The 27648-nt window shown below is 33.7% G+C and overlaps 2 protein-coding genes across 2 annotated transcripts in view; both read left to right on the forward strand.

Moving 5' to 3' along the window:
- LOC126851163 (uncharacterized) overlaps positions 1-26812 on the forward strand; it is a 264034-nt gene extending 237222 nt beyond the window's left edge. The window contains exon 2 of the mRNA XM_050594835.1: positions 26689-26812. Coding sequence (XP_050450792.1) covers positions 26689-26756 — 68 coding nt within the window. The 3' untranslated portion in view covers positions 26757-26812. The remainder of the gene's footprint in view (positions 1-26688) is intronic.
- The window catches only part of LOC126851120 (agrin-like), a 459405-nt gene that overhangs the window by 298519 nt on the left and 133238 nt on the right, over positions 1-27648 (forward strand). The gene's annotated exons all lie outside the window — the stretch shown is intronic.

Here is a 27648-nt window from a genome sequence, read left to right on the forward strand (position 1 = left end):
CTCTTTACAAACATATTTCATATTTGTGCGATATAAATTTTTACATTCTATATTTAATTACTACTCGAAACTTTTTGCGTCGAAGATGCCGTTGATTAATATCATAGATAGGGAAAAAAATTCTGCATTATTTAACCAATAAATTAATACGGATATTTCATTTATTCTTTATTGTTTACGCAAAACGTTTTATTATGGTGCAAAAACGTAAAAATTTTCCGGCAAAATAAACTAAATATTTTAATTGACGTTAGAGGAGAGAGCAATTTTATAAAACAAACAAAACACAATAAGTATTTATACTCAAGTTGTGCTACGAAGTTAATAGTAATTAGTTGCCCAATTAACAAAGTTGTAATAAAGTAGAAATTCATTCTGCATTCTGCTTTAGTTTCTTGACCTATTCTCATTGCTATTACAAAATAATATTTCTATTTAAATGTTACAACTAAATTCATCAAATTTTGAAATTCAATACAAAATAAATTTTTAATTAAAATATGATTCAGACTTTTGCATTTTCTCTACAAAGTATGCGATATTGAATTTTTATATTTTTTTTCTTAAGAATTCGTAAAATATATGTTATAATTTATGCGCGAAATAAAAGAAGAGGGATAGAAAATCGAGAGGAATCGCGTATACAAGTGTACAGTTAATGCCAACACGACCGCGCCTGCTGCTTTAAATTAATGGAAACTACTTTCGGAGATAAATTAATATCTGCTTGACTACGCGCAATATTTTATGACGTAAATAACCGTCGACATTGAATCGGTGACCCACGTGACTGCCGCAAAGTAATTTATTATACTTTCAAAATTTAATCTGTCGACATTTCTCACGAGTAACCCAGTCAATAACGATATTAATCTACGAACGGCGCGTCGCTACAAATAAGCAACTCGCTGCAAATAAATCTGCGTAAAATGATTTTGATTTAAATATGTCGCCACACTTCCATTTATCTACGGCCAGAAATTGGCGATTATTATCGCGGCAAAATTACTTTTCAATTTATGAGTGTATGTATAAGAAATTGTGAAAATAAATTGCGCGCGTATATTTAGCGTGGTTTTTTTAATACAAACTCGACGATCGCGAGCGTGATAATCTCGCAATTAAATGATTCTTCCATAAACTTTTAATAGAATTCTCTAAAATCTAGATTAGTGAATCGCGTCTACTGATCTACTATTTTTTGCTTGTTTCTGCCGTTCGATGAAAATGGCGGCGCGATTATTGAGAAGTGTTACGGTCTGCACTCAGCAGTAATTGCCATCCATTACGGTCCGATCTATGCACGAAGCGAGAAGCGCTCTCTCAAATGGAACCTCTTTGTCTTTGTCCTGATGCATACGGAGTGCATCTTTCCTGTCGCGATACTAATTGCCAAATATAGTGCCTGGCGTCTTCATTAGCCGTCCTCATCATTTCAACTTAATTATTTCTGTACTAAGGAGCTACATATAGAGTGTTCGCGTACGTCCTTTGACGAAGTTTAATATTGAAAAATTGATCTGCGTCCAATAATACTTCAAAATGGCAGGTAGTAAAAATGTATTATGGGTGACATTTCGTTGTAGAGACGTTTATAAATCACATTCGTTATCGATTCGTTTCAATAACTACATGTCGAGGAGCATGAAAATAATGTCCCTAAAATAATAGATTGCTAGTGAATAATAAATTCTGTCCTCTTGAAGAATTGATTATCGAATACAAAGTAATCTTTCTCAATTATTCTCAACACGATATATTTTATCAGATCAGTTAAAACGTTCGATTGAAATATACGAAATTAAATTAGAACAGTATTATTTATTACAAGCGTTTTGTATTTTCTCACACTTGGCATTGTTAATGTTTATCATTAAAACAAGATTTTCAAGTTGATTATTTTTGGTCCTTCTGTATAATCTTTCTCAGACTAGAGATTCCGCAATCGGTAATCGCTAATTTGTATTTCGTTGAATCGTTATTACCTTTCAATTAACACGCCACTCAAATGGAAATAGCCTCGTCGTTTACTTTTAATCGATTGAGAGATTATGAAAGGAGGCGCGCGAATTATTTGACCTATCGGGGAATCGCTTGAGAAAGGAGCCTCTAATTACATTTCCACTTCAATGTCAATTAGAGCATCAAAGATTCTAGGTCATAACTTATCCCAGGAACGTTTCTCGGAACGGACTCCACTTTATGTCATCCTCCATATTTCACATAGCTGATTGCCGTGCTACTTACTTTATAGTTTCGATTACGCGCATTTGAAACGAAAAACGGAGAGGGTTATTGAAAGACGAACAGAACATTACGGAAGAGATAGGCAGGAAGATAATGATTTGGCTGAATAAGCAAGTCCACGTGGCAGCTCTTGAAGATTTAACCAGGTATAAATAGTAATAAATAACGAAGCGGCAAAGGAAAGATTATTTTATCTGAGTTAAGTTTGACTGCAAAGCGATATTTACGAAAATTTAGATATATGTATATTGCTGACTAAGGTACATATATATTAGAGAATATTCAATGATATTTCAACGAGATTAGCTGCCGATATATATATGTATATATATTGCATCAACAGCTAACCTCGTTGAAATATCATTAAATATCGTTTATGATATTCGTACGCTAGTCAGCAATTTGATACCTCGCACGCCATTAATTACTGCGAACGGCGCCTCTGAAAGCCTCGCCTCTGCCCGGCTAAATGCCATCAGCGTTTTCGTTGTAATTTTGTTACCGTGTCAATGGGCGCTCTCACGGCTTTGTGCCGGGTTATTAGCAGCGTAGGAACTAGGTGTAACTTAATGACTGCCATCAAGACTTAATAAGATTCGCTGTCTAATATCGTTCGTCAATAATGCACAAGCTGAGGAGCTATTATCGGTCATAATCCAAAGCGCCTGCTTAAATATTGCATCAGAGAAAGAGGAATTTTCATCCACAAACTTGGTCAGTATCATTTACATTAGTATAGATTCCGAAACATATTTTCTAAGGCATGTTAAATTTAATCTATTCGCTTATAAACGTTATATATTTTTTTTCTATTTTTCTCACTAATATTCTCCACTTATTCGTTAACTCTTTCCTCTTTGAACTGTGACTCTCTTTTTACGAACAATTCCCACTGCGGAGATAATTTGATAGATTATTCGTATAATATGTCGCTTGTGTGGCTTGGTCACTTTGTGTTGACGTGCTCTGTGGTCTTAATTGGAGCAATCTCGCGTTCGCAAGTCAGAGACAGCTAACTGGCCTTCGGGAGGGACAGTCGAGCAGGTAAAAGCAAAGACCAAATCTAATGAGCGCCGCGGCGAACGCGGAGCGTAGCTTTTCGCCCCGCGAATCGATATATATAACGCAAATCGACTCTACAAAGCGCTCGCTGCATTTACAAAGGCGAGAGCTATTATCAGTTAAGCGAATTACCGGTGTGTCGAGTATATATACGTACGTTCGTACACTCTAGACCCGTTCTGGCATAGCGTTTGTTTCAGCCCCTGTCGGGCTGTTAATCGCGCGTTAACGTTAGTCACTTGCATTTCACCGCGAAATTACAGGGCTCATCCATTCGAGCGTGTCAAAGTGGAAAAAGGCCACGTCAAACGGTTTTAAAGACTGCACCAACTGATATTCACGATATGAGATTAACTCATATTTCTCGTAAAAACTTTATTTGAAACGGTTGAATAATGTTTAAAAATATTTTAAAACTACCAGTGTTTGAAGCAAAACTTGCTTCATCCTTTAAAATTATTACATCGTTAAAAAAGATGCTGATCTAATCGCGAAATTTATTATATATATATATATCTTTAACAAACTGCATAAAAAAACGTATTTTATTATTATTTAATAACAAAATTTTTTTTTAATTTTAGAAAGCCAATATTGTAATCTGATCAATGATAGCTCGTTGTGTGCGAGATAAAGAAATATATCTGAGAGACAATGATCGAATCTTTCTCTATCCTTTCGGCGCCTGATACTCATCGCAATAATTTAATCCACGTCAAGATATAGGTAAGAGCAAACGCGAAATAAAAGCTGTCACCATCGAGCAACCTCGACACTTGGCGAACAATACCACGGTCGACCTCAATAACCGACCACCAATTCGACCAATCTCTACGTTTGGTCCAGCTTCGAGGAACGAGTTCGGGATCCACGTATAATCCGTCGGGATACTGGCGATCCCGTACGAAACGAAATGGCACGTATCATCCACTCGAGAGTAAAGGACCAAGGTTCCCGGAGGAAAATCAGGTTTCTACTGTCCTTCTCTCTCTATTCCTTCTCCTCCCCCGCGCCCCATCGCGTAGCCTCGCGATCTTCAACGACGATTCCTCGCCAAAGGAAAAACAAAAGTGTTTCCCTGGAATAGACCGATAGATAGAAAGTACGGGAGGAGAGGAGAGATGGAAACGAATGTCTTTCAAGGAGAGAAGGTGCCAAGTCTCCGGGGAGAAAAAAGAAGCAACCCCTTATATCTCGTCGTGACAGAACGTCCGGTAGTGCCTTCCGATAGATGCAGGGAAGGGGAGATATATTTTTTTAAGGCTCTGCTGCTTTTATCTCAATCGTCGCCTTCTTTTCCGCGCAACGAAGATGTTGAAACTGCCGAAAACTACAAGGCTAAAATTGGGGAGAACGGAGACGGCGGACGAGTTAGTTTGGCTCCCGTACAAGGCGCTTGGTATTCGGAGTCGGATCCGATGAAATTTAATTTCTAGCTTTATCCTCTCGTCGAGTGCGACCGATCGACGTGAGTCATTCGAATGGAATCTCAAAATGAAGCGGCCAGATTGCCAAATACTGCAAGCATAACGCGCGGTATTTTCAGCCGCCATCGACATATCGATGAAATCTTGTTTCAACTATATAATTGAATTATGTAATTTATTTAATTAGTGAGTAATTATTGACACAAATCTCAAACACAAGATCTTGTTATCGAATATTGAATTATTATTGATCTAATAGCGAATTTGTCGAAATTATATATTAAGAAATTCTAAAATCTTTCCAAATTTTAACTGAAATCTGACAAATATTTGTACGATTCATATAAGTTAATAATCGTATTTTAACGATTCTGATAATTAGTTCTACGTTCTTAAAATATTGAAAATAATAATTGAGAATAATAAATAAGATTAATTATATTATTAGTGCGTCTATCTACTGCAGTATCTAATAATTACTGAATTAGCAACAATTAAAATTTAACTTTGTAAGTTTGCCTAGTTTAATTTCACGAATGCAAATAAGCTTCGCAATTGGGGTCGAAACTTGTTAGCACGAAATATACAAGGCAACGCACTACATACAACTGACAGTACTGATATTAACCGACAGAATAGAGTAGGAGGATTCTGCTTAAACAGAATGGAAAGGAGAGAGGTCGCGGAAGGGAGGAAGGACGCGCGTGTCCGAATCTCTTGACGCCTAATGCCCGGACAGGATCGCGTGCGGCTTGACGCTAATTAGATGGCCGCTCAATCGACTATGACGCTCGTCGAATGGACGTCACGGACGCGCACGTCGCGAAATAATAAAGCAGGAACTGCGTATCTGTCAGTCGGCGACGTAAACCACCGAGTGCACTCCGGTAAAGTGCATCAGGAATAGCGAACGCGCTATTGTTGTATTACAATGGGGCGTAATAGCCGTCGAGGCATTCGTCAGTGATATATCGGGATTAGCAAATCATTGCCAAACGATCGTAATAGCGATATCAATCTTCTTAATATCGAGAAGATTATCGAAGAGATTACTTTCAATACTAACGATCTTATGTATCGTTGCTTTCAAGAAAAATTTAAGTTTATTCATCGGTCTCTTTTTCTATATAAACAGCTCGAAATTGTATTTGAATTATTTCTCTTGACCTTCTTCGCGCACGCGACTATTATCAATCTCGTCAATGGTGTAGATGCACAAAAGTAATAAGCCTATATCACACGTTCCGTCAATCTTCCAGCTCGCGTATTCGTCTCGATGCAATTGCACTCGAGCATTGTGCGACGGCGCCAGCACTCCGTCATCGGCGACCTGCCGCTGACATTTAATGGCCGCTTGAGGTAAAAGGGAGACATTATGAGTGGAAGAGAGAGAAAGAGATCGTATGTGTGAGAAATGTGCAAAAGAAAGACGAAAAGAGTAAGTGGCAAAGGGTGAAGTTTGTGTAAGAGGCTATAGGAGGGGAAAAAAAAAGGAAGAGGATAGGGGTAGAGAAAGAGTAAAAAAAAAACTTATTTATCATTTTAAAATAAATCTTATCTAAAGATAATTACCAATAAATACTATTATAAAAGTATAGAAAAAAAATAGATTTTTTTTAAATAGAAACAAATGTGAAATTGCAGAATAATAAGCAATTTATGTCATTTGTATAATTATTTAATATATAAATTGTAATTATATGTCGTTTACCAGAAAACATTTGAGCAAGTAACATACACACTTATATAAAATAAAATATCACGATAAATATATTTTAGGATATGCATTTAAAATTATAATTAGATTTTTATTTTAAATTTTCATAAATTGCTAATTATATAGGGCATCTAAAATAGACTTGAAATTAAACTTGTCTTTATATCAACATTTTTTTCATATTGAATTAGAAGAAATTTATGAAAAATTTATGTAAATGTTTATTTTAATTATATCTAATTTAAAAAAAGACTATCCAATCTAAACCCTTGGTAAATTTTATAACAACGCGAAATTAACAAATTAAATATAATTATAAAAATGTAAAAAAAATAGCAGGCAAGGAAATAAAAAAGAAAGAAGATCAAGAGTCTAAAGGAGACAAGGATTTTATGTGTGTGTGTGTGTGTGTATGTGTGTGTATGTGTGTGTGTGTGTGTGTCTCCGGATCGCAAGTAAGTGGAGTATGCGTCCAACATTAGAGAGTGAGGGTGACAGAGAGGACGGACGGACTGTGTGGAGTGCGGCCTGTCGAATTCCATTCTCGCCGATGTGAGAGGCGATCGAGTTCGCATCGCAGAGCTCTCACATGCGAGCCACGTGACCGGATGTCACGCCCAGGAATCGCTTTCCCCACGATTCCGGCTGTCAAGACGCGTCATCGTCCGAATGACATCGAGAGTGAGGGAGGGACGAATATGCGTCCTCGCAGATCCGTAACGCGTTGCAGAGGCGGTTGCACGCATACGCCCAATTGTTTTAACATCGATGCTTTTCTCTTCTAAGAGGAGAGAGAGAGAGAGAAGAACAGAGACACGGAAAATCGATTGTTCCGGATACTCACGACATGCACTCCGTCGTCTCCGACTAATTGATCCTATCGACTAGATTGACATCGTGTTGATGAATAAAGCTTTCTTTCTCCGTTAATTGTCCGTTAATTTAATTCGCGAAAGGATTCTCTTGAGACTAATTTCTGAAATTGCACTTATCTTCAATGTAAAAAAGCGATGCCAATAAAAATAAACGTTTCTATTAGCATTTTCACTTACAACTCTTACATTATAGTAATTTCTTTTCTCTATCAAAGGCAAAAAAATATATAATTTATTAAAGTAAAAAAATATTTAACAGCTTTCCGTTAAATTTTTTAATAGGCTATTCAATATTTATGCATTATTTTATATATATTGTTTATATATTGATCAATTTTATAACCGCTACATATTGTTCACTAAAAAGTATATTTTTGATATCGATCTGTGGTAGAGCTTAATGAATATTTATTTGTTTGATATAGTTTGAACAAATAATTTTATTTAAACAACGAGAAGAATTTTGTGCACAAGAATATACACAGTCGTGTTTTTCGAGTATTATACATTGATATTATCGAATTGTGATTTACGTGTTTCACTTTTCCTCTCGTAAAATATTTAATAACTTGAATTATTTGCATTAATAAAGCGTTTTAAATACATACATGTATCAATTTGATATTGACGATATTTATAGAGATAATATTGACAAATATTTAGTTTATCAAATATATAATTAATATTTATATCAATAAAAGATATCTGTTTATGGAATTAATACAACTTTCAAAGTACTCGCGATTACAACTATCATCTGTAAATTTATTTAATATTATTTTATCTGTTAGAACCATCATTAATAAATACAATCGTGCATACGATATTTAATTAAAATTAAGGTATTAATTAAACAATTGAGATATCTATGTCATATACACACACTCTAGTTATCGGGAAAGCTGATCGAGGAGCTTTGGTCAAAGCATCCACGCCTGGACCGTATTCACTATTATAAGTGTCATCAGTAAACGTCGCGACCATCGCATTAGCCCCATCAGCACCATCGATCGTTGTCAAAAGCTGAAAAAGTACCCGAAGAGAAAACAAGCGGATCGGGTGAACACCCAGCCGCCCCATTGTTGTCGCTTGGTTCTCTCGAGTTAATCGAGAGTGTCCATCAGAGCGCGTTTTCCACTGTCGGCGACACACGCATCGCCGTGATATCTCGCAATTAACCCCAGCGGATATTCAGGAGGACCCTTCTCTCTCTCTCTCTCTCACTCTCTCTCTCTCTCTCTCTCTCTCCCCTTCTCTGTTTTTCGGTATCGATTGACGATTGACACCTGTCCGGCACTTCGTTCGCAGGTAGCCACTCGGTGGATGGGGCTTTTTGAGGGCTTTTGAGCGATCGGCGCCATGTTAATAACCAAGCTTCCCGGAAATAACACGTGTACCTGCGGTGCTCGCAGCTATACAGTTCTCTCGATACAAGAGACTTTATCGATACGAGGAAAAATGCGTTATTGACAGTGCGAACGAGCTGAGCCGTCGTGTCGAATTAACGTTTCCGTACATCCTCGCGAAGTAAAGAATTAAATTTCATATTTCTCTTCTTTTTTTTTATGGATCGGAAGACGGGAAAGAGGCTGATAAAAACGCCAATTAATCCATAATAAATTGCCTTGTAGAAACTATCTTTATAAAATAATTGTTATGTCTTTTAGATAAAATTGCATAATTTCAATCTAACAGTATAACGATTTCTTTATCATGCGCATATAATTCTTATTTAAATTAATTTAAAAGTGCATTTTATTATATTAATTAAAATTATTTTAAAAATTATAAAAAACATCTGTACGCGTGTTTTTATACCCTAAAATAATCATATAAGAATTAAAAATATTCAAAATTTGTGAGAGAAAAATAAGTAGCAAATTAATTTTATCAATTTGTAATAATATTATTCTGACATGATGTCTAAGTATTTTTGAACCATTACCCTATTATAATGGCATAAACATCATTCTAGATGAAATGCAGCGGCTGTTACGCTTTCGCGAGAAAATAGCTCTCACTGAAGGACTAGCGTGTGTCCGACAGTAAAATGACTAGACTACTTAAAACACTTGCCGCCGTTTATTGCCGCTGTCTGGCAAAACGATTTGTTACTTTTCCTCCACTTGTGTAATTACTTCTACGCTTCCTGAAAACTAAGTAACGAGATAATACACTAGTTTTGCACCGGTAATATTCTACGCGTGTAAAAATATTCCAATATATACATTCTAATTTCTATTAGTATATGTCGCTCTCTCTCTCTCTCTCTCTCTCTTTCTCTCATGTTATCGATTAAATGTGAAGCAATAAAGTTATACGAGGCTTCAAAATTGATAAAGCTACACGTTTGTTAAAGTTGTATACCTACGACGCGACGGTAAGAATTTTTAATTAGATCCCGAGTTTAAATTTGTTATGAACTATACATAATGACGCTCATCGGTCTTACCTGTGAAGTTTCATAATTAGCGGTCTAAATAAGTTTACAGGGCATATGCCTCTACAAAATATTGCGTGCTTTAACCTTATCTGTACAATCTTTTCAAATCCGGACAGAAAGTGGCTTGCTTTTAAGTGATAATATAATAGACAAAAAATTTTAAAACTTTCTTATTCAATTATTGGCAACAATGATAAAAAAATATATGAAAACGTATTATTTTTCTATTTTTCTATTCTTTTTTTTTTATTATTTCTTATTTGTTTTTTTCGGAGAGAGAATAATTGTTTGTATTGAAAGAAAAGCGTTACAACACTTTTATTAATCATTGAAGTCTTTGGCATATGATTTATTTCGCGAAATAAATATCTTTTATATTTTATTTTTTTAGGATACCATTAAAAATTTTTCTGTACATTTCTTGAAAATTATAAATCATCGAAAAATGAAAAAATTAATTTGAAGCTGGATCAAACAGCTGACAATAATTGTCAGCGATTTCAAACGTCGCGTGCAATTTTGCGTCAATGATATTCTCTCTCTCGTATTCGCATTGACGATTGGCACTTACATACTTCGAACGAGACTAAAAAGGGGTCGGCAGGTGACAAGTAGCAGGTACTATTCCTGCAGCATGCCTAACAATAGGTTTTTGTCCCGGTTTTCTCAATACGTCTCTATCTCGCTCGCCTTTCAATGCTTGACGGATGGCCGACCATTTTGCAGCGCGTCCTCTCTTTTCCCCTCTTCCCCTTTCTGTGCTTTCTTCTGCACGTGTTCTCGTTTTTCTCTCGCAAAACTTCCATCTTTTTCAATTTTTATCTCGCTCTCGGACTTTACAGCTCTCTTTCATCCTCCTTTTCTCTCGCGGATACCGGAAACTCTCTACATCTTTCGCCAACTACTTTCTTCCTACTTTATTAATATCGTCCTTCGTGTATACTTTCGTGTGCTCTGTGTGCTTCGTGGGCAAGAGGCGGATTGAGCTGTACAAACGAGTAATAGTGGTGAAAATGAAAAAAGTTTCCTTGTATAAGGATATAAAGGCGCATGGTTCTTTCAAAACCTCCCATACTGTTTCAATGTAGGATTATGAGAAATGAAGCATTTTATCCGTTAGATTGTTTAAAGAGATGAATATATAGACTTATTATTAGACCAATATATAATATTTAAATGCTCAAATATTCATCACGATCTATTCTCTCATTCATCATTATTAATTTACTTCATTATTAATACTTTAATTTATTAACAATAATTAAAATAAAACGAAATAAAATTTTTATTTTGCTATTGTATTAAATCACGTGTCATGTGTTTATGATAATTTTCAAAAATGCGTAGCATGATTTATTTTTTATGACATTATATCAAAAAAAAAAAAACATGCGACTTTTTAAGTTGTTCTCCTAATATTAATAATATATATGTATATAACTAAAGCTTAAATATACATTTGAGATATCTATAGAGAATTCATTGACACAAAATCAAATTTTAAAACATACTAAAATATTATAATAAGAATTATGTCGCAATGCTGACAATTTTACCAGGTCGCACGAGTGACCTACTTAAAAATAATGGGGAATTGCGAGGAAAACGACGGCGTTCGCGGTGGAGCGTGCCTAGCAAATTGCTTAGGTAAATTTCCAATTTTCCGCCATTGGCAACGATGACGCCCAATCTCTGCAAACCAGCCAAAGTACACACTTCGATGTAATCGAATCGAAATTTCATAAAGTCCGCTCAGGACGCAACGGTTAATTGCCAATTGATCTGAGGGCGTCCCAATTTTCATGACGCTGTTGATCGCTCGTTATTGGCCCGTTAGGCTTTCCAGAAACTATGCTTTCACCCGATGAACGCTAATCGAATGACGTATCTAACGGCTTGCACCAACTTTAGGAGTCTCGCTAATCACGAGACGGTTCGATTACGTCAAACTGTGTATTAAGGATCAATAATGGCTTGACCCGATAAAGGCATAACGCTATAAAGTAATCAAGAGCTAACGATTGCATGTCTCAATTTTAGAATTATATTTTTATATGACATAAAATTATTGAAATATTATTATATTTCAATAATTATTATTATATTATTATATTATTTTGCTTACATTCCATAAAATATCATTATAGAATTTTATATTTTATTCTAAATAATGATTATCTTTAAGATAATCATTATTTAGAATAATAATTTAGAATAAATAATTTAGAATAAAATATAAAATCAGATATTTTAAATTTATAAACATTTTCGACATCTTTGAAATATATTTACAAACAGTAATACATTAACAAGATTTATATTAAAATTATAACCCCTGTAGAAATAAAAGAATAGATAAAGACACATTTAGTTTAAAATGACAATTAGAATTTTATCAAATTAAATATGCACTTTTGTTTAATTATATATTACGATGTTATACGATGTTACGGTTATATATATTACGTATTACGCATTATATATATTACGATGGTTATATATATTTATTATTCGTTATTTCTATTCGAGGTAATAGTGATTTATTTATGCACATTATGCAATCCTTCTAGCATGCCTGCTATTTTCCTAACTGCATCATATAAATGCGTTAAGAATACCAACCATCAATTTGTATAGAATAAAACAGCCGATAAATCTTCTTCGCAATTTTATTTCTGCTGCGGTTACGAAGCAACCTCTACGATTTTATCCCGATATCTTCCAACGATAGAAAAATTTATGTATCCTTTTTTTTACTTAATTCTTTTCTTTTTAATAACATGATCTATTTAATTTCAGCGACATACTTTAGAAAGTAAGTTATTTCTTATGAGAAAAATGGATATCGATTAAACATCTCCGAGACATTTAAGAAACATAACTTTGTAGATTGAGTTTATATAAAGTTTCTCTGAAAATCCCTTTTTTGCGATGGACTTTTCATTAGCATATAATGCATTCTGACACCTTCAAGATAACAATCAGATAGATGACAAGATTATACGAGACGGAAAAATCTCAATTTCTTTTATAAGATATTGAGATATGCTATTCTCTCTTATCGTAAACTTTTCTCCGTTTTAAAACAGTAGTACACAAAATTTGCATTTGCACTGTGGATATTTCACGTCAACTCTCCTTTTGTGCTCCTTTTGCACGAAGAAAATACGGATACGAAATTACGACGGCGCGCTTTTACACGACATTTTTCCAGTAGTAGTGTCGCAAGGCATGCGTGAATTGCATCGAGATTTCAAAAGACCATTTCATTCGTTATGCGGAGAATAACGAGAACAATTCGATCGACAAAGCCATTTTTCTCGCGAATGCGCCTAATTGATTGGAAGCCTCCATACTCGTTCGCTCTTTGATTTATGACTCTCGTTGACCCCGTAGGTAACCAGGAAACAAATCGTTCGAGTCTGACGTTATATCGCGAGCATAGCATAAATTTTTGCATGTATAAATGTTATTTTGTAATGTAATATGGTAATTAATATATCAAACTTTATTTATATTTCATTCAAGATATTGTTTCATATAGAATTCAAACGACTAAGACAATGAAAATTGGTAAAAGTGAAACTTGAATTATAGTCAACAAAATAAATGTGAAAGTTAGCATCTACAAATATTTTACTCTGCTCTAATTAAATCAATTACAAAGTTTTAATATTAGAAATAACTATCAATGTTATTGACATTATTTTTTTCTATATTTAATATTTCGTATAATAATTTAACAATATTAAAATAATAAACTCTCTATATTAATAATAAATATTATAATCAATATTAATAATAAATAACTCAATATTAAATAATAATTTAATTTAATTTTTATTAAGATAAAATCAATTTTTTAAGTTTTTAATAATAAAAATGTAAAATAATTGATTGGATCTACATTACAAAATAACAAAATAAAGTTTTTTTCCCTAAATTGAGCGTGCTTATAAATATTGAAAAATTGTAACTTACGACAGTCTAATTAAAAATATTCAATTATTTTTAGAAATCACTCGTCGAAATAAAAATGCACACACGATAATATTCGCGCTCATCATTGTCTGACTATTATCGTCCCGCTCCCCTTGGTCTTTATCTTACGTTTAATAACAGTGTCGCCTCTCGTCGCGTGAGAATGTCGATTCGTCGACACTTTTCAAAGCGCACAAAAGATCGTGGCGTCTGTGATGCGCGGTCAAACTCGCGTTCCCGTTTTACACCCGGGAAATGCCATAAAAATATCCGCTTTACATTCCCGTCGCTTAACATTCCCGCGCATAAAACTCGCGCGAACCAGCGTTTCCTGGAGCCAACCCGACTTAAAAAAAGCACTTATGAATACCTGATTTTAGTGGCTCGAACGTAGTGCGCTTATTATACTGGCGCACGAGCCAGCACACATCTTAATTATACGACTCGTAATAATTGCCTTCCTCGAAGCGGCGATTCGTGTCACGTATTGCGCATACTAACGTCGCGCTACAGAACCCTGTACACAGGATTTTTTTTCCAGTAGTATTACAGTACGATAAAACGCGCCGCGGGCGCGCGCGACGTCATATATATTTAAAAATTTATAAAAATATATGAAAATTATTTTTGAATGAAAAAAACATCATAACATCTATATTATATCGAGTACTGATAAATAAGCGATTAAAAAATATTTAAGAAGAAAAGAGATTAAATCTGTATAATTAAATCGTATTCATAAAACACTCTAAACAATTTTGTTATATATTATTTTCAAATTTCAAGTATGTAATCGATTAAATATAATTAGATTAACTTTCAGTTAGTAATTATAACACAAATGCTATTTGGACAGCTGAGACAGTTTGGACAGTATTGATTATTACCGACGAAATGTGTGCTAATTTCATCATCTCGTATTATCTAGCAATATTATTCAATGGAATTATTATAAAAATTATTATTACATCTATATTTCTTGCATTTAACGATGACAAATAAAATAAAGAATTTTTTTTCTTGCTATAATTGTTCATTTTTAATCGGTGGTGACTATATATTTTCACAAGAAAAATTGTAAAAAGTAGCAAAAAGTAAATATCGAGAAAACTTTTCTTTGCTTAACGGTTCTCCGAGTATCTTACATTATTGCAACCTTGCTAGTTTCAGCACGGTTTAAAGAGTGATTACTCAGTGATTACAGGGATGCAAATTCTCGCGAGTCTTACGATTCGGTTTAATCCACGGCAAATCATTTCCAAATAGAAATTGCTCGCTTGATCGGCCCCGACGCAGTATCGGAGAAAAACATTAAAACTCGTTGCCACATCTCCATAAATATTAAGCGATCGAAAACCAGATTTTCGTTACAAACTTTTTGTCGATCAAGTTAACGCGGGAAATTGAGTTTGTCGTGGGTTTTCTTTTCGTTACCTAATTCGGTATACCTTCGCGCACCTCACTTTCCCCGTTGTCCGTTCGGATTAACGCTCGTATTGTTGGGATTTAATATCCCCGTCCCCTTTCCGCCATTTGGGACCTGTAAACGGACCTGTCCTTTTTACAGGGTGACGGATTATTCCCGGGTTACTCGTGTCGAGTATTTGAGGCTACTCCGCGGTTTTGATGCGCTCGCACCCAATCAAACGTAAACATGAACATAAAACGTTTATTACGCCTCAAGAGATTAATCCCTTTTGAGCAAACCGTAGGAATAACAGATTAACTAAACAATAATGGAGATGAATATATACGGAGATAATAGAAGCGAATAATAAAATACTTGAGAAGATAAAATAATAACTTATATAATATTATAATAACATTGGCAAGATAAGTGTCAATTAATTATAATAAATTATGATAAATATATAAATAAAACGGTGTAATTGTCTTAACGGATTTAATAATTCGATTTTCTTATCAAATTATTAAATCAGATAATGTCTAATGAAATCCGCTTCAATATCTCATCTTAAATATTCATAATTCATTTCGCTAATAATCCATTTCACACTCGGCGTAATTTGTAACGAGGATTAGTTTGGGCTGCCAACGAGAGTTTAGGACTACGAGGACTTATCTACAAGATGCAGAGCGTGAAAATTCGAATCTAAAGGAATAGAGAGCGGTAATATGCTAAGTGATGTTAGCTACGCTGACGAGAGGGCGAGTAAAAGGGTAAGATAGAGATGGAATTCCTTCCGTCTCCTCTCCCGTCTTTTATACGAGCCTATCGTACGACACAGATCTCTATTCAAAGAAATATCAGAGTGCTGAGTTGGCCCATCCAACCTTTAGACTGGCGGAGCTGCTCTGCATTAAACGCGTCCGCCAGCTATAATGAAATTCATTCGCCCTGATATCCTCGCCCTATCATCAACACTCACACTACGCGGATCAATCATATCTCGTAAATATGTATTTTGCTACACGATGAAAAAAGAGAAAGAGCAGACGAGAGAGAAAGAGCAAGAGAGAAAGCGAGAAAGAGAGATAGAGAGAGAGAGAGAGAGAGAGAGAGAGACTATTCTTTCCAGAGAGAAAGAAAAAAAGATCTTTCTTTTTTCAAATATGCAAACTGCAATTTTTATAAGTTGTTTACTGTGATAAAAAATATTCCAAGTAAAAATGTTAATCTTTATGTAATTAGATATATCTTTATGTAATTAGAAATAAGACATTTGTTTTTGAATATCTTGATAATATTTATCAATATTTATATAATATCGTAAAGATCTCTTTTATATTCATATTATATTCCTTGACTCCTATATTTCATATTTTATAGAATATTCAGTGCAAATGGGATGTATATCAAGTTTTATTAACACATATGACATCTCATTCATGCATATGTATGTAACAAACATCTCTCTTATTACGAGTAGTTCTGCAATATATTTCAAATTATCTCACATGAGGGAAGAATATATCAGAGAGAGAATATGACCTGGTAAGATAAGAGATTAACGTCAGACGTTAATTGAGCTTTATTTAATTAATGAACGTATACGCAAAGATAACGCGTTCAGCTCCTTAATTTAAGAGAAAGTGATACTAAATGATAAATTTTTGTACGTAAAAAAAAGCGACATAATATAGAAAACTGAAAATAGAAAAAAGCATAGAATTAAATTATAAATTAAAAACGGGGTTTTCCGAAAAAAAATAAAATAAAATTATAGATTATGAATTTAAAAGAGTGTTTTCCTCTTTTGCCTATCTACCGCGAGTTGTTAATTATCATATTTGGACCGTTTTAAAATATCGTCTGATCCATCGCAAAGAATAATTGGCCAACGGCAGACCCGCCGCACGTTTCTTCCACGACGGCGGTCTCGTCTCGCGCCTTTTATCTCGTTTTTCCTCTTGAAAATAATTGGTGGCCTGATCGAGATGCGGCACGAGTCGCTTCGTACCATCTACAGCGAGCGCGATGTCTTCCTCTTTTTCTCTCTTTTCTTTCATTTTTGTTTTATTAGGTTCAATAAATACAGGCACAGATAAAATGTATTGTATATCCGTCGATTGCCTTCTACAATGTGCTGCATTTTTTTGTAGAACTATGATGCAATATACAGATATATCAAGAGAAGGATATTTAGAATTATATTCTGTTGTTTAATAGGGAAAAATTAAATGTTATTTAAAACTTTTTTTCACCGAAACGTAAAGAGAGAAAATTTTACGTTATGCGTAAATATTATACAAAAAATTTGTATCTCTTTTTAGAGTCCGTATTTTAATCCACGAATATTCGCATGCAGATATTTCAAATTAAAAAGTGTGTACAAAAAATATTTTTTAATAATCTTTATATATATATATATATATATATATATATATATATATATATATATATATGCGGAGCATGAAAAATGATAATAGTAAAAATTAATTCTGCACATAAAGCAAATAATTTTTAATAATAAATTTAAACATTGAAATTTTATAAAAGTAAACTCATTAATTATTTTAATTACTATATACTAACTAAATCTTTGTTATATGCACTTTATATAACTATTTAAAATTATAATTGCAAAATATATTCTGTTCATTGTGTATTTCAAAGAATGATATGGGAGTTTCCAAATTTAATAATGTTATTTAATATTAGCATTGTATATGTATCTCTCATTATGAATTGCAAATGAAATTTACAAAGTTTCTGCTAATCCGTGCATACTGATTAAATAATCAATAATTAAATAATTGTATTTTGCGGCTTTTAACGCTCTAATTCTTAAAAGCATTGTTTCACCGATCTTTTATATACAAGAAATATTTTTTTTTAAATATAATTAATATTTTTTTTATATTGTTTGGAAAAAATAAAACTAATATTTTTCTCATAAAATTATATCATGAAAGATTATGAAACGCAGATATATAGAATATGACAGAAAAATATCGAAAAAGTTAGTTCACGGCCCGTCATTCCCGATTACCGTTTCACTTCGCGAATTGTGTGCTCGACGCAATATTCCTCTTTATTTTCATCGTTCAGCCGCAAAACGTCGTCCGTGTGCATCTTCGCATCACGAAAGAAAATTACTATAACGGAAAGCGATGCTCGAACAAACACCCTCGTGATGGGACGACAATATTCCGTTCGATACATCTGTCGCGGTTTCACATAACAAAGAGCCCGAGGGTCGGAAGAGATGAGAAGGAACGTGGCATATTTCTGTATCCTCTCCGACATTCTGTTCCGCAAGAGGGTCGATTTCATGAATTATATATTCGCGAACGCGCGAACGATCGTCATGATTAAACTTGGGAGATCCCGCATGCTAATCGAATGATTATTTCAAACAGACACGTAGAAAATTGTAGCCTCCGGAATTATTCAAGTTGAAATAATTCGAGTCAATTTGAATAGACATAACATCGAAACAAAATTTTGATCCATTTTCCGGATTTAATGAGATAATTTGGAAAAAATGTAAATTATTTTTCCGAGCAATAAAAACTAATCTTGTCTCTGCGTCCATGTAATTCTGTGCTTGTCAACTATTTTACATTTCCATTACGTGTAAATTCTCTCTTGTCGTAAGATTTTTAAGAGCGTGATAAATCTTCTATTTAGGATTTGTCACACACAAACACACATCTTCGCGTTCTCGCTAACCGAATACTATTCCTGAGTTTGTATAAGAACGTCACTCGCAAATTTTGAGGATTCTATGTATATTTTGTACTTCCAAACGGGGGCTCGTAAACATCGCAGCGTGTCACTCTTCGTGTACGCTCATATAACAGAAAAATAACACCGCATATAAAAGTTGTAGCTTTTGCCTGCACGAGTAAAGAAATAGAAAGACATGTTTCGCTAAATGAAATAAAATGATTCACAACTGCACCATATAATAAATTCTGCTATCAACTTTTCATTTCGTTATCATCTTTCTTTCGATAAGACCATATTACTACAATATTCTCAATTCTTTTTTTATTTAATTTTACTTTAATGCTATAAATATTTCTAAAAAAAAAGACAAGCGTTCTAAACGAGTTCAGTCAATATGTGTATATACAGAAAAATGAGGCGAAAACTATCGAGACTCGACTGCATCAGGCATCCCTTCGTTTACACGATGGTTGTCGAGCGTTAAGAGATTTCTGATTTAAGAGATCGATCGAAACGTTGTCAGAGGAACATGAGAGAAAAACAGAGAGAGAGAGAGAGAGAAAGCTTCTCTCTATTTTCGAAGAAAGCCGACGTACAAGTAACGTTGAATATAAAAGCGGCAGTGATATTCTCGCCGGAAGATACACGCGGAGAACGAAGATTTCGCGTGACTGGCAGCCGAGAGAAAAGCGGATAGAGGAGAAATTCTGGCCGGAACGCGCGCGTCTTCTCGTGTTTCAGTCAAGAACGTGACATTCTCGTTAAAGTATAACCGCCAGCGCACGCCGTGTCTACACACAAGGTATTCTACGGATCGCGCCGACTCCATGTCGCGCGAGAGACCGATTCGAAGCGGAATGAAATCCGCAGCGTTTCGAGTCTTACGGTTCAACTTACGGACGGTCTCCGTTCGGAGACCGTGATGCTGAGACCGTTTAATGCGTAACGCCAATCGAAGACGATTCGAATCGGTCTCCAAATAATCGAGGCAATTAGATCGCTATTTAAAAATTTACGGCCAATCTCGTTAGATTAAATCTTTCGTCAACATTTTTTATGTTTGCAAGAGAAATTATGTTTAAAATAAAAAATAGGCGCGGTAAAATTCGAGAAAAATATGTTTGGCACTTTAAATAGTTAATATTACAACAGTGAAAATTAGAGATTGAACAAATTATAAATTTCAGATTCTAAATAGACGACAAAATCTGTTTTGCAATTAGCTATAACAAAAACATTTCTAGCTTACACTTTACATTTAAAATAGTTGTTTTTTTTTTAATGTTTAAAAGTAAAAAATTATGACAAGTGTAAATCTCATTTAATTTAATAACCAAGATAAAATTGACTTGGTACTTATGCAAGAGTCTACGATTAAATGCAAATAATTTTGTGATGCATTCTATATAAATTTAGTAATAGCCCAAACAATTATGAAATTCAAGAATTAAACGTTTTGTGAGTATCGAAGAATCTAATGTAAGGAGTAAATGACTAAACTGCATCGTGACAGGAAAACAAGGTAGAAACGGCGAGCACAAAAGAAAGTTGCAGAAAACCGCAACGGAACATATGCAGACAGACAGACATGTCTGGGTTTACCATAGCATTGTTGAACGTTAAAGTATATGCAAGATTAAATAAAATACAATATTTGAAGGAATATTTGTCGTGCATCGTTAGATGAAAAGGGACGATCATATGCACGCATTGCAAGTGAAATGTTTAGTTGTCTCCATTTATGGTGACACGCAAAAAATATATGAAATATGAACGAAAAATATAATTTTGCAAATAAATAGAACAGACTCTATCTCTCACTCCTCGCGTATTTCATGATTTTATTCTGTCTATCTATGGAAAGATCGTTTGCCACTGAATCACAGACTAGAATAGAAAAATCGACTTTTGCGAGTAAGAGACAAAGGATGGAGGGAGAAGAGAAACAGATCGAAAATTGCGAGGAAGCGGTCGCGCGAGCATACCGGTGAGAGAAATGGGCGAAAAAAGCTCATTTCCGCGGGAGTTTATCGGCTAGAGACGTTCTTCTACCCTATATTGCGAAGGGAAGCATATGTTCCGGCCAGTCTGCCCCCCTTCTTTGCGCCAACGTACACACGTACACGTTCTCCCCATTTCGACGATGCCTCCGACATCGGTGTAACGACTGCATTTTATAAAGTACGTGACTCCGCGGCTGGGATGCGCATTCGCGTCCCTTACCCGTTCTATCATTCCTTCTCCCTGCTGTGTTCCTTCTTATCCGTTTTTCCACAAGGTATTGTCTTCGCACCCCTCGATCTTTGTACTCCGCTCGCAATGTTTTTCAATTTTTACTCCACGACATTGAATGTTCTCGTAGTTTCACATAATGCTCTCGACGATATAAGATATGTAGGATGTTTAAATATAATTATCAGATTTACTAATAAATTTACTAATAAGCGAATTAATTGAAATCTTTGCGCAGATAGCAGTAAGCCCCAAAATTTGCAGTGCAATATAATTATTGAAAATAATTATTTTGTATTTTATAGCAAAAATTTAAAATTTGCTAATATTGGAAGATCGTATATTTTTCGTTCATATTAAATATAAAATTTTTGATATTAAAATATGGTAATGAATTTGTACTTATGCAAATCCTTTACTTGAGGATCAAGATATCTTAGTATGTCAATTATCTTATATAATATATTTCCATTTTCCTTTATATTTTAACATTAAATATTATATTACATTTATATATTAAATATTAATTGATAATTTATCCAAATTATACTTTTTTTAATTCTTTCTTTCTTTTTTTTACATTTCTTGTTTTTACATATATTTATAGTTAGTACAATTTCATTACCTTGAAATTAAAATACAACTCACCGGTACAATGCGCAACAGCGGAGTTGTAGTACACATGTTGAAATCTGTAAAACACAAATATATCCAAACTATATAAAACATTATATAATAATATAAAATATTTAAAATACTTTAAAATACTTATCCACAAAAAAAATTGTTAATATATAACTATATATAAATATATAAATATTATTATATATGAAATTTACTCTCACAATTATGAAAGTAAATAATACGTACGCGTTATTATCGTTCATATAAATCGTAAAAAAATAATAAGAATAAACATTATTTCCACATTATTTTGAAAAAAAGAAAAATTTGCAATTATTATAGATTACACAATATTTTATACATGATTATATATATGAGCAATTTTTGCCGAAGATTCCGAGCAAGTTATATATAAATTAAGTTATAAATTCCAAAGTGGAAAAAATAATTAACAATAATTAATTGTATTAATTATTCGCGCAATAATGTAGAAAAAATGGATTCTATTGCGATGAAAAGAGAAATAATCAAAATATTTTATAAATAAGAAATTAAATAAGTTATAAATTACTCACCCCACGGTTGCTCCGCCGTTGCCCGATGCCTCCCCGGGCCACCTCCTCCTCTCTTGCTTGTTCTCTTCTTTTTGATGGCACTCACATTCACTCGCAAAACACGATTAATTACGATCACGCACGTACTAATCAGTTAAATACGATCGCGCGGCAATTCTGACTTCTAATCACACGTGACGCGCGTGATTGAACTTTTTATATCGCGACGGGGAAACAACGCGAAATTATAGTCGCATACAGTTACAAATGCTAGACACTCGACAATTCAGAATAATTTAAAACAATATTATTTCTCTGTTATTAATAATTAATGTGCGATAATATTATAACGCGCAAATATGAGTATGTAAATACAAATATCTGTCAAATGTGCAATATTCGAAAAATGTGACTTTGTCAATGAGTTGTGCAATAAATTTCAATTTAAGAAATTATATATATACAATTTAAGAAATCATTAATGTCGAAAATTTACTTCGCGATTGACAGTTATCAAAATGCGCGTTAAATACGACTATATTTGTTTCGTTCAGTATGTTTTAATGACCGGAAAATTCTATATTACACGATGCTACATCAACTTTGCTCTAATAACGTGCAATATTATTAATTAATATGATCAATAATTAATAGCTAAGAGATATCGTTCGAATACTTGTCGCGATATCGAGAAATATTACGAATAAAAGTGACTTATCTGCGTACTTAAGTGTCGTCGCGCAAACAATATCAAAGTAATAGAAGGAATATGTAAATTGATATAAATAATAATTATATAAAATTATTATAAATCGTATTATAAATCATATACTATTAAATACGACTGTATTTGGTAACCGCGTTGTAGAGCCGTCCGACTCGTAATCGATGAACAATCGAGAAGTTGGAAGACGACATCTTCGCTCTGATAACGCGCAATACTACGATTTAACAATGCGATATGCCGCACTAGTACTTGTCGCGACGCGTCACGAAAGATAATACGGAGCGACTTGCGCCGCAACCTTCACCCGAGTGTCGACGCACGAATAACAACAATGTCCGGAATGCCTGGAATGTAAACAATAGCGCGCGCGCGCTGCGAACGCCGCGAGAAAAAAGCACCAAATTTTTGTTATACGCGATTGAAAGTTATTAAGACACGCGATTAAATCTGACCATACATAGCAATTAATAATCACACCGCTCGACTTATAATCTTTTTATTCCATACACGTTACGTTTAATTGATGTTGATCAAGAAGTTTCAAAACAATTTATTTCGATATTTAAATATTACGATTTAATTATAGAAAAATGAGATATACTTTTCTAATATTTGGCGTGATTATGTTACAATGGATAGTATGAAATATAACACGAAGTGATTTCGCGCAGCTGCCTTCATTCGAGTGTTGCTGCGCCAGAAGCAATGACGTCACGGGATGTAAAAAACTAGCGCGTTGCCGTAAAAGAATGCCGAATTATTATTACGCGATAGACAGTTCTATTGAGATTTAATTTTAAAAAGACACATTTTATAATAATGCTTGTCGCAATAGTGTTAGGAAGGATAATACGACGAAATATACGGAGCGATTCACGCCACTACCTGCTCAGTCGGATGTTGCCGCGCGAATGTTGACAAGGTGAAGGTGTAGGGTAGTATAATATCGACGCGCGCTACGTAGGTTACTAGTACTAGTAATAATAGCAGCGTATGAGGGAAAAAAAGAGCGCCAAGTTTTTGTAAATATGCGATTGAAAGTTGTTAAAATGCGCGATTAAAGTTGACCCGCGATGAAAGTATATATTAATAATCGCGCTGCTCGACTCGTAACGTTCTATTCCATACACGCTAGGTTTAATCGACGACGATCGAGAATAAGTTTTAAAATAATAACTTTGTTCCGATATTACGATTTAATATAGACGAAATAAACTCACAGACTTCTATATATATTGTATATTGATATATTGAATTAATAGTCAATTATTTTTGAAGGAAAAACTGCAATATTAAATATAAAAGTATATTAAATATAAGCCTAATATTCTGACCAATCACTGCCTGTATCATATCTAGGTATAATATAGAAGTCTATGGATAAACCTTTCTAATTCTTGTTAGGTTAGTACAACGTCTAGTACAACGAGATATACACGAAGTGAGACACGCTGCTGTCTTCATTCGAGTGTCGCCGTGCGAATGGTAGTGACGTCACGTGATATGAAAAGAACAACGCGTTTTATACATCGTAAAAGAGTGCCGAACTTTTATTACACGATTAATTATATTGAGGAAGTTCTAGTATCTGTCACGAATGTTACGAAGAATAATATGACGAGATAAATCGGATCGACTCAAGCCACTGCCTGCTCGGTCGAGAATTGTGGCGCGAATGATTAGAAGGTGAAACTGTAGGTCAGTATATTGTATAAATATAAATAATAGCGACGTCCGCCGTAGAAAGAGAATGTCGAAATTTTGCTACGCGATTATCGAAATATCTTTAATAATAAATATATTTATACTCACATTAACTATAATTTGGTATAACTTAAAACTTGGCAGCGCAATTTTCGAGTATCGAGAACTTTTGTAACTATATAGCATTATATAATTTTTTTTCATCATTTTTTCGGGGTAATAAAACATGATACGCATTGCGTGCGTTAGGATTGTCGTATTAGTGCTGATTAGTGCGGACTCGATTGTGATTAATCATGTTTTGGCGAATGATTATCATATAAGTATCACGAAGGCGCAATAAAGGACAGACAAGGGGAAAAAAGGCTTAACAAAGTATCGATCTTCGATGGAGTAATACCGTGAGTAATTTATATAATTTATTCAGTTTATTATTTATTATTTATGTAAAATGAATTGCTTCCTCGTTTATTTCCGCGGTAACGATGCATCATTCAGTAATATAAAATATGTAAAAAATATTTTAGAGATTGAATTTGAATGTATTTAAATTTTCAAATTTGTATTTGCAATTTTTTAATTTGATTTTATTATTAAAAAATTTATTTTTGAATAAAAGGCATTAAACAAATTTAACATTACAATATTGGAAAAGTATGTTACTTTTCGATTATATATATATATATATATATATATATATATATATATATATATATATAACTATTTGTGCACACACACGCACATTATATTTTTATTTAAATATATATGAAACTATTTCTGCAAGTTAGCGAATTTTAAATTTCAAATGACATTCCAGACACACATTTGAGCTAACAATAAGATAAATATTCTCATTTATCTTTACGCAAATATAAGTGAAGATATATCTAAATCGAAAAAGATTTCAGTAATTTTAATTAATTTATCGTGAGCTATAAAGTAGAGCACAATTAATCTTTATGAAACATAAAATTGATTCGCGTCTCGACGACTCTATCATTGAATAATCCTGTTGAGTCGCAAATCGGATTCGGATAAAAAAGCTTATTGCGGTACTAATAATAAGTATAAGAAAGATCTCTGGTTATGTCTTACGTGCATCACGATGTTTTGCTGCGACTTTAACGAAAAAAATGAGATAAAAGAAAATTATAATATAATAGAAGTAGACGGAGACATATATTTTGAAAGAGTAATGATTAATTTGCAAAACAGGAAGAAAAAGAACATTAAAAAAAAAGAAAGAGTAGGAAAAAATGTAGAATTGTCATAAAACAAGAACAGAAATAAAGAAGGAAAGTTTATAAATTAGAATAATCGATAAATTAAATAAAGGATTTCTTGTTATATCACAATGTTTTATGTAAAAAAAATTTCAAGATAAATAATGATACATTTTTTCTTCTTTCCTTTGTCCTCAGAAATTAAATGTAATGCAATAAATAGCATTGTAAATGTAATTTTAGAAATAGTTTCGTATATTAATTTTACAGAAATTTTTCGTTAAATAGCAGCTGTAACATATACATAAGACAAACGAAAAAAATTCCTGTTTATTTTTGCATTACAAAATGGCAGGCGCATTGCGAGAGAGGTCACATCGATTAAACTTTTTACAAAAGTATACCGCGACAGTCGCATTCCCCAGAACTCATGTAATTTCCCCAGGACTTCATGTAAAGATATTCAATAAAACAGCACGGGTGTCTCGTTGGCTCCCAGCCGACCGACTGAATGTGAGCTTTTAACATTATTGGAGAGCCGCGCGAATTTTCTCGTTAGATATTCTCGAATGCTGCCGAGCCTTTGGAATAATATCGACGCCCGTCAACGAATGTGCGCGTCGCACTATCATGGCATCATAGGAATATTTCATTAACATCGGGGAGAGAAAAAGAACGTGCCTATCTTGACGTCATTTTTATGTATACATAGTCGTCGCTTTTATTCGACCGTAGAGAGCAATGCGGGAGTCAAGCCGACCATTAGCCGAGACGTGAACTTTTTGTTCGTGGTCGCGACCTAACAGAATGGATAATGGATACTTAAGCATCCTATTACGCATCCAGCCGAGCCCCCTTCTTGGCTTGTTTCGAGCTTGCCAACCGTATCCGGATGCTAGGAGGTACTTGCAATTATCCACCGTCGCACCCTTTCTCCCGATTCTATTGCAACGAGAGTCGAGGATCGACTTCGTGACGTCGTGACGATGAGAGTAATTACAGAAGAGGGGATCAAACATTTTTCATTCACGCGTGCATGGTAAATACTCCTGTGTTACCTTGCATTAAAATAATCACACGTGATACGGTAAATTTCATCTTCTTTGATCAACAAGATTATAAATGTGTAGCATGGAAAGTTGAGTTTGTTCTCTAGCTTTTGTCAAACAAACATTTTAATTAGCAATTACGTGTGGTCATATGTATATATGTATTTGTTATGTCGATTTTAATGAGATAATCTAGTGTACGTTGCCTTTTTTATCTATCGTAGAATACATGAGCATGAATAAAAATGACTTTACAGCTTTTTATAGAACTTACCTTTATAAAACTTTTCTTCTCAATTACTTTCGCTTATTTTAATCGGTGAGAAATAAAATACTGATCGAGATCAAGCTATTTTTGAGAGAAAATATTTTTGAAAATATATTTGACATATCTTGAATTTTTTATTGCTCATATACATATGTATTTTTATACAGTTCCATTATATTTATTTTATGCTCTAAATATATACTATTTATTTACTTTATTTTTTAGATTGTGGCATTATTTAAAGAATTAAATGATCAAAATCTGCTCTTATAAAGAAAATAAAAAATATATCTTTAGATAGCATGTATAACGTATTTATAACTCAAAGCTTTTATATAATATACTAATATAAAACATGCAGATGAACAAATGGAAACA

Source organism: Cataglyphis hispanica, chromosome 7 (assembly GCF_021464435.1).
Source record: "Cataglyphis hispanica isolate Lineage 1 chromosome 7, ULB_Chis1_1.0, whole genome shotgun sequence".
Lineage (NCBI taxonomy): Eukaryota > Metazoa > Arthropoda > Insecta > Hymenoptera > Formicidae > Cataglyphis > Cataglyphis hispanica.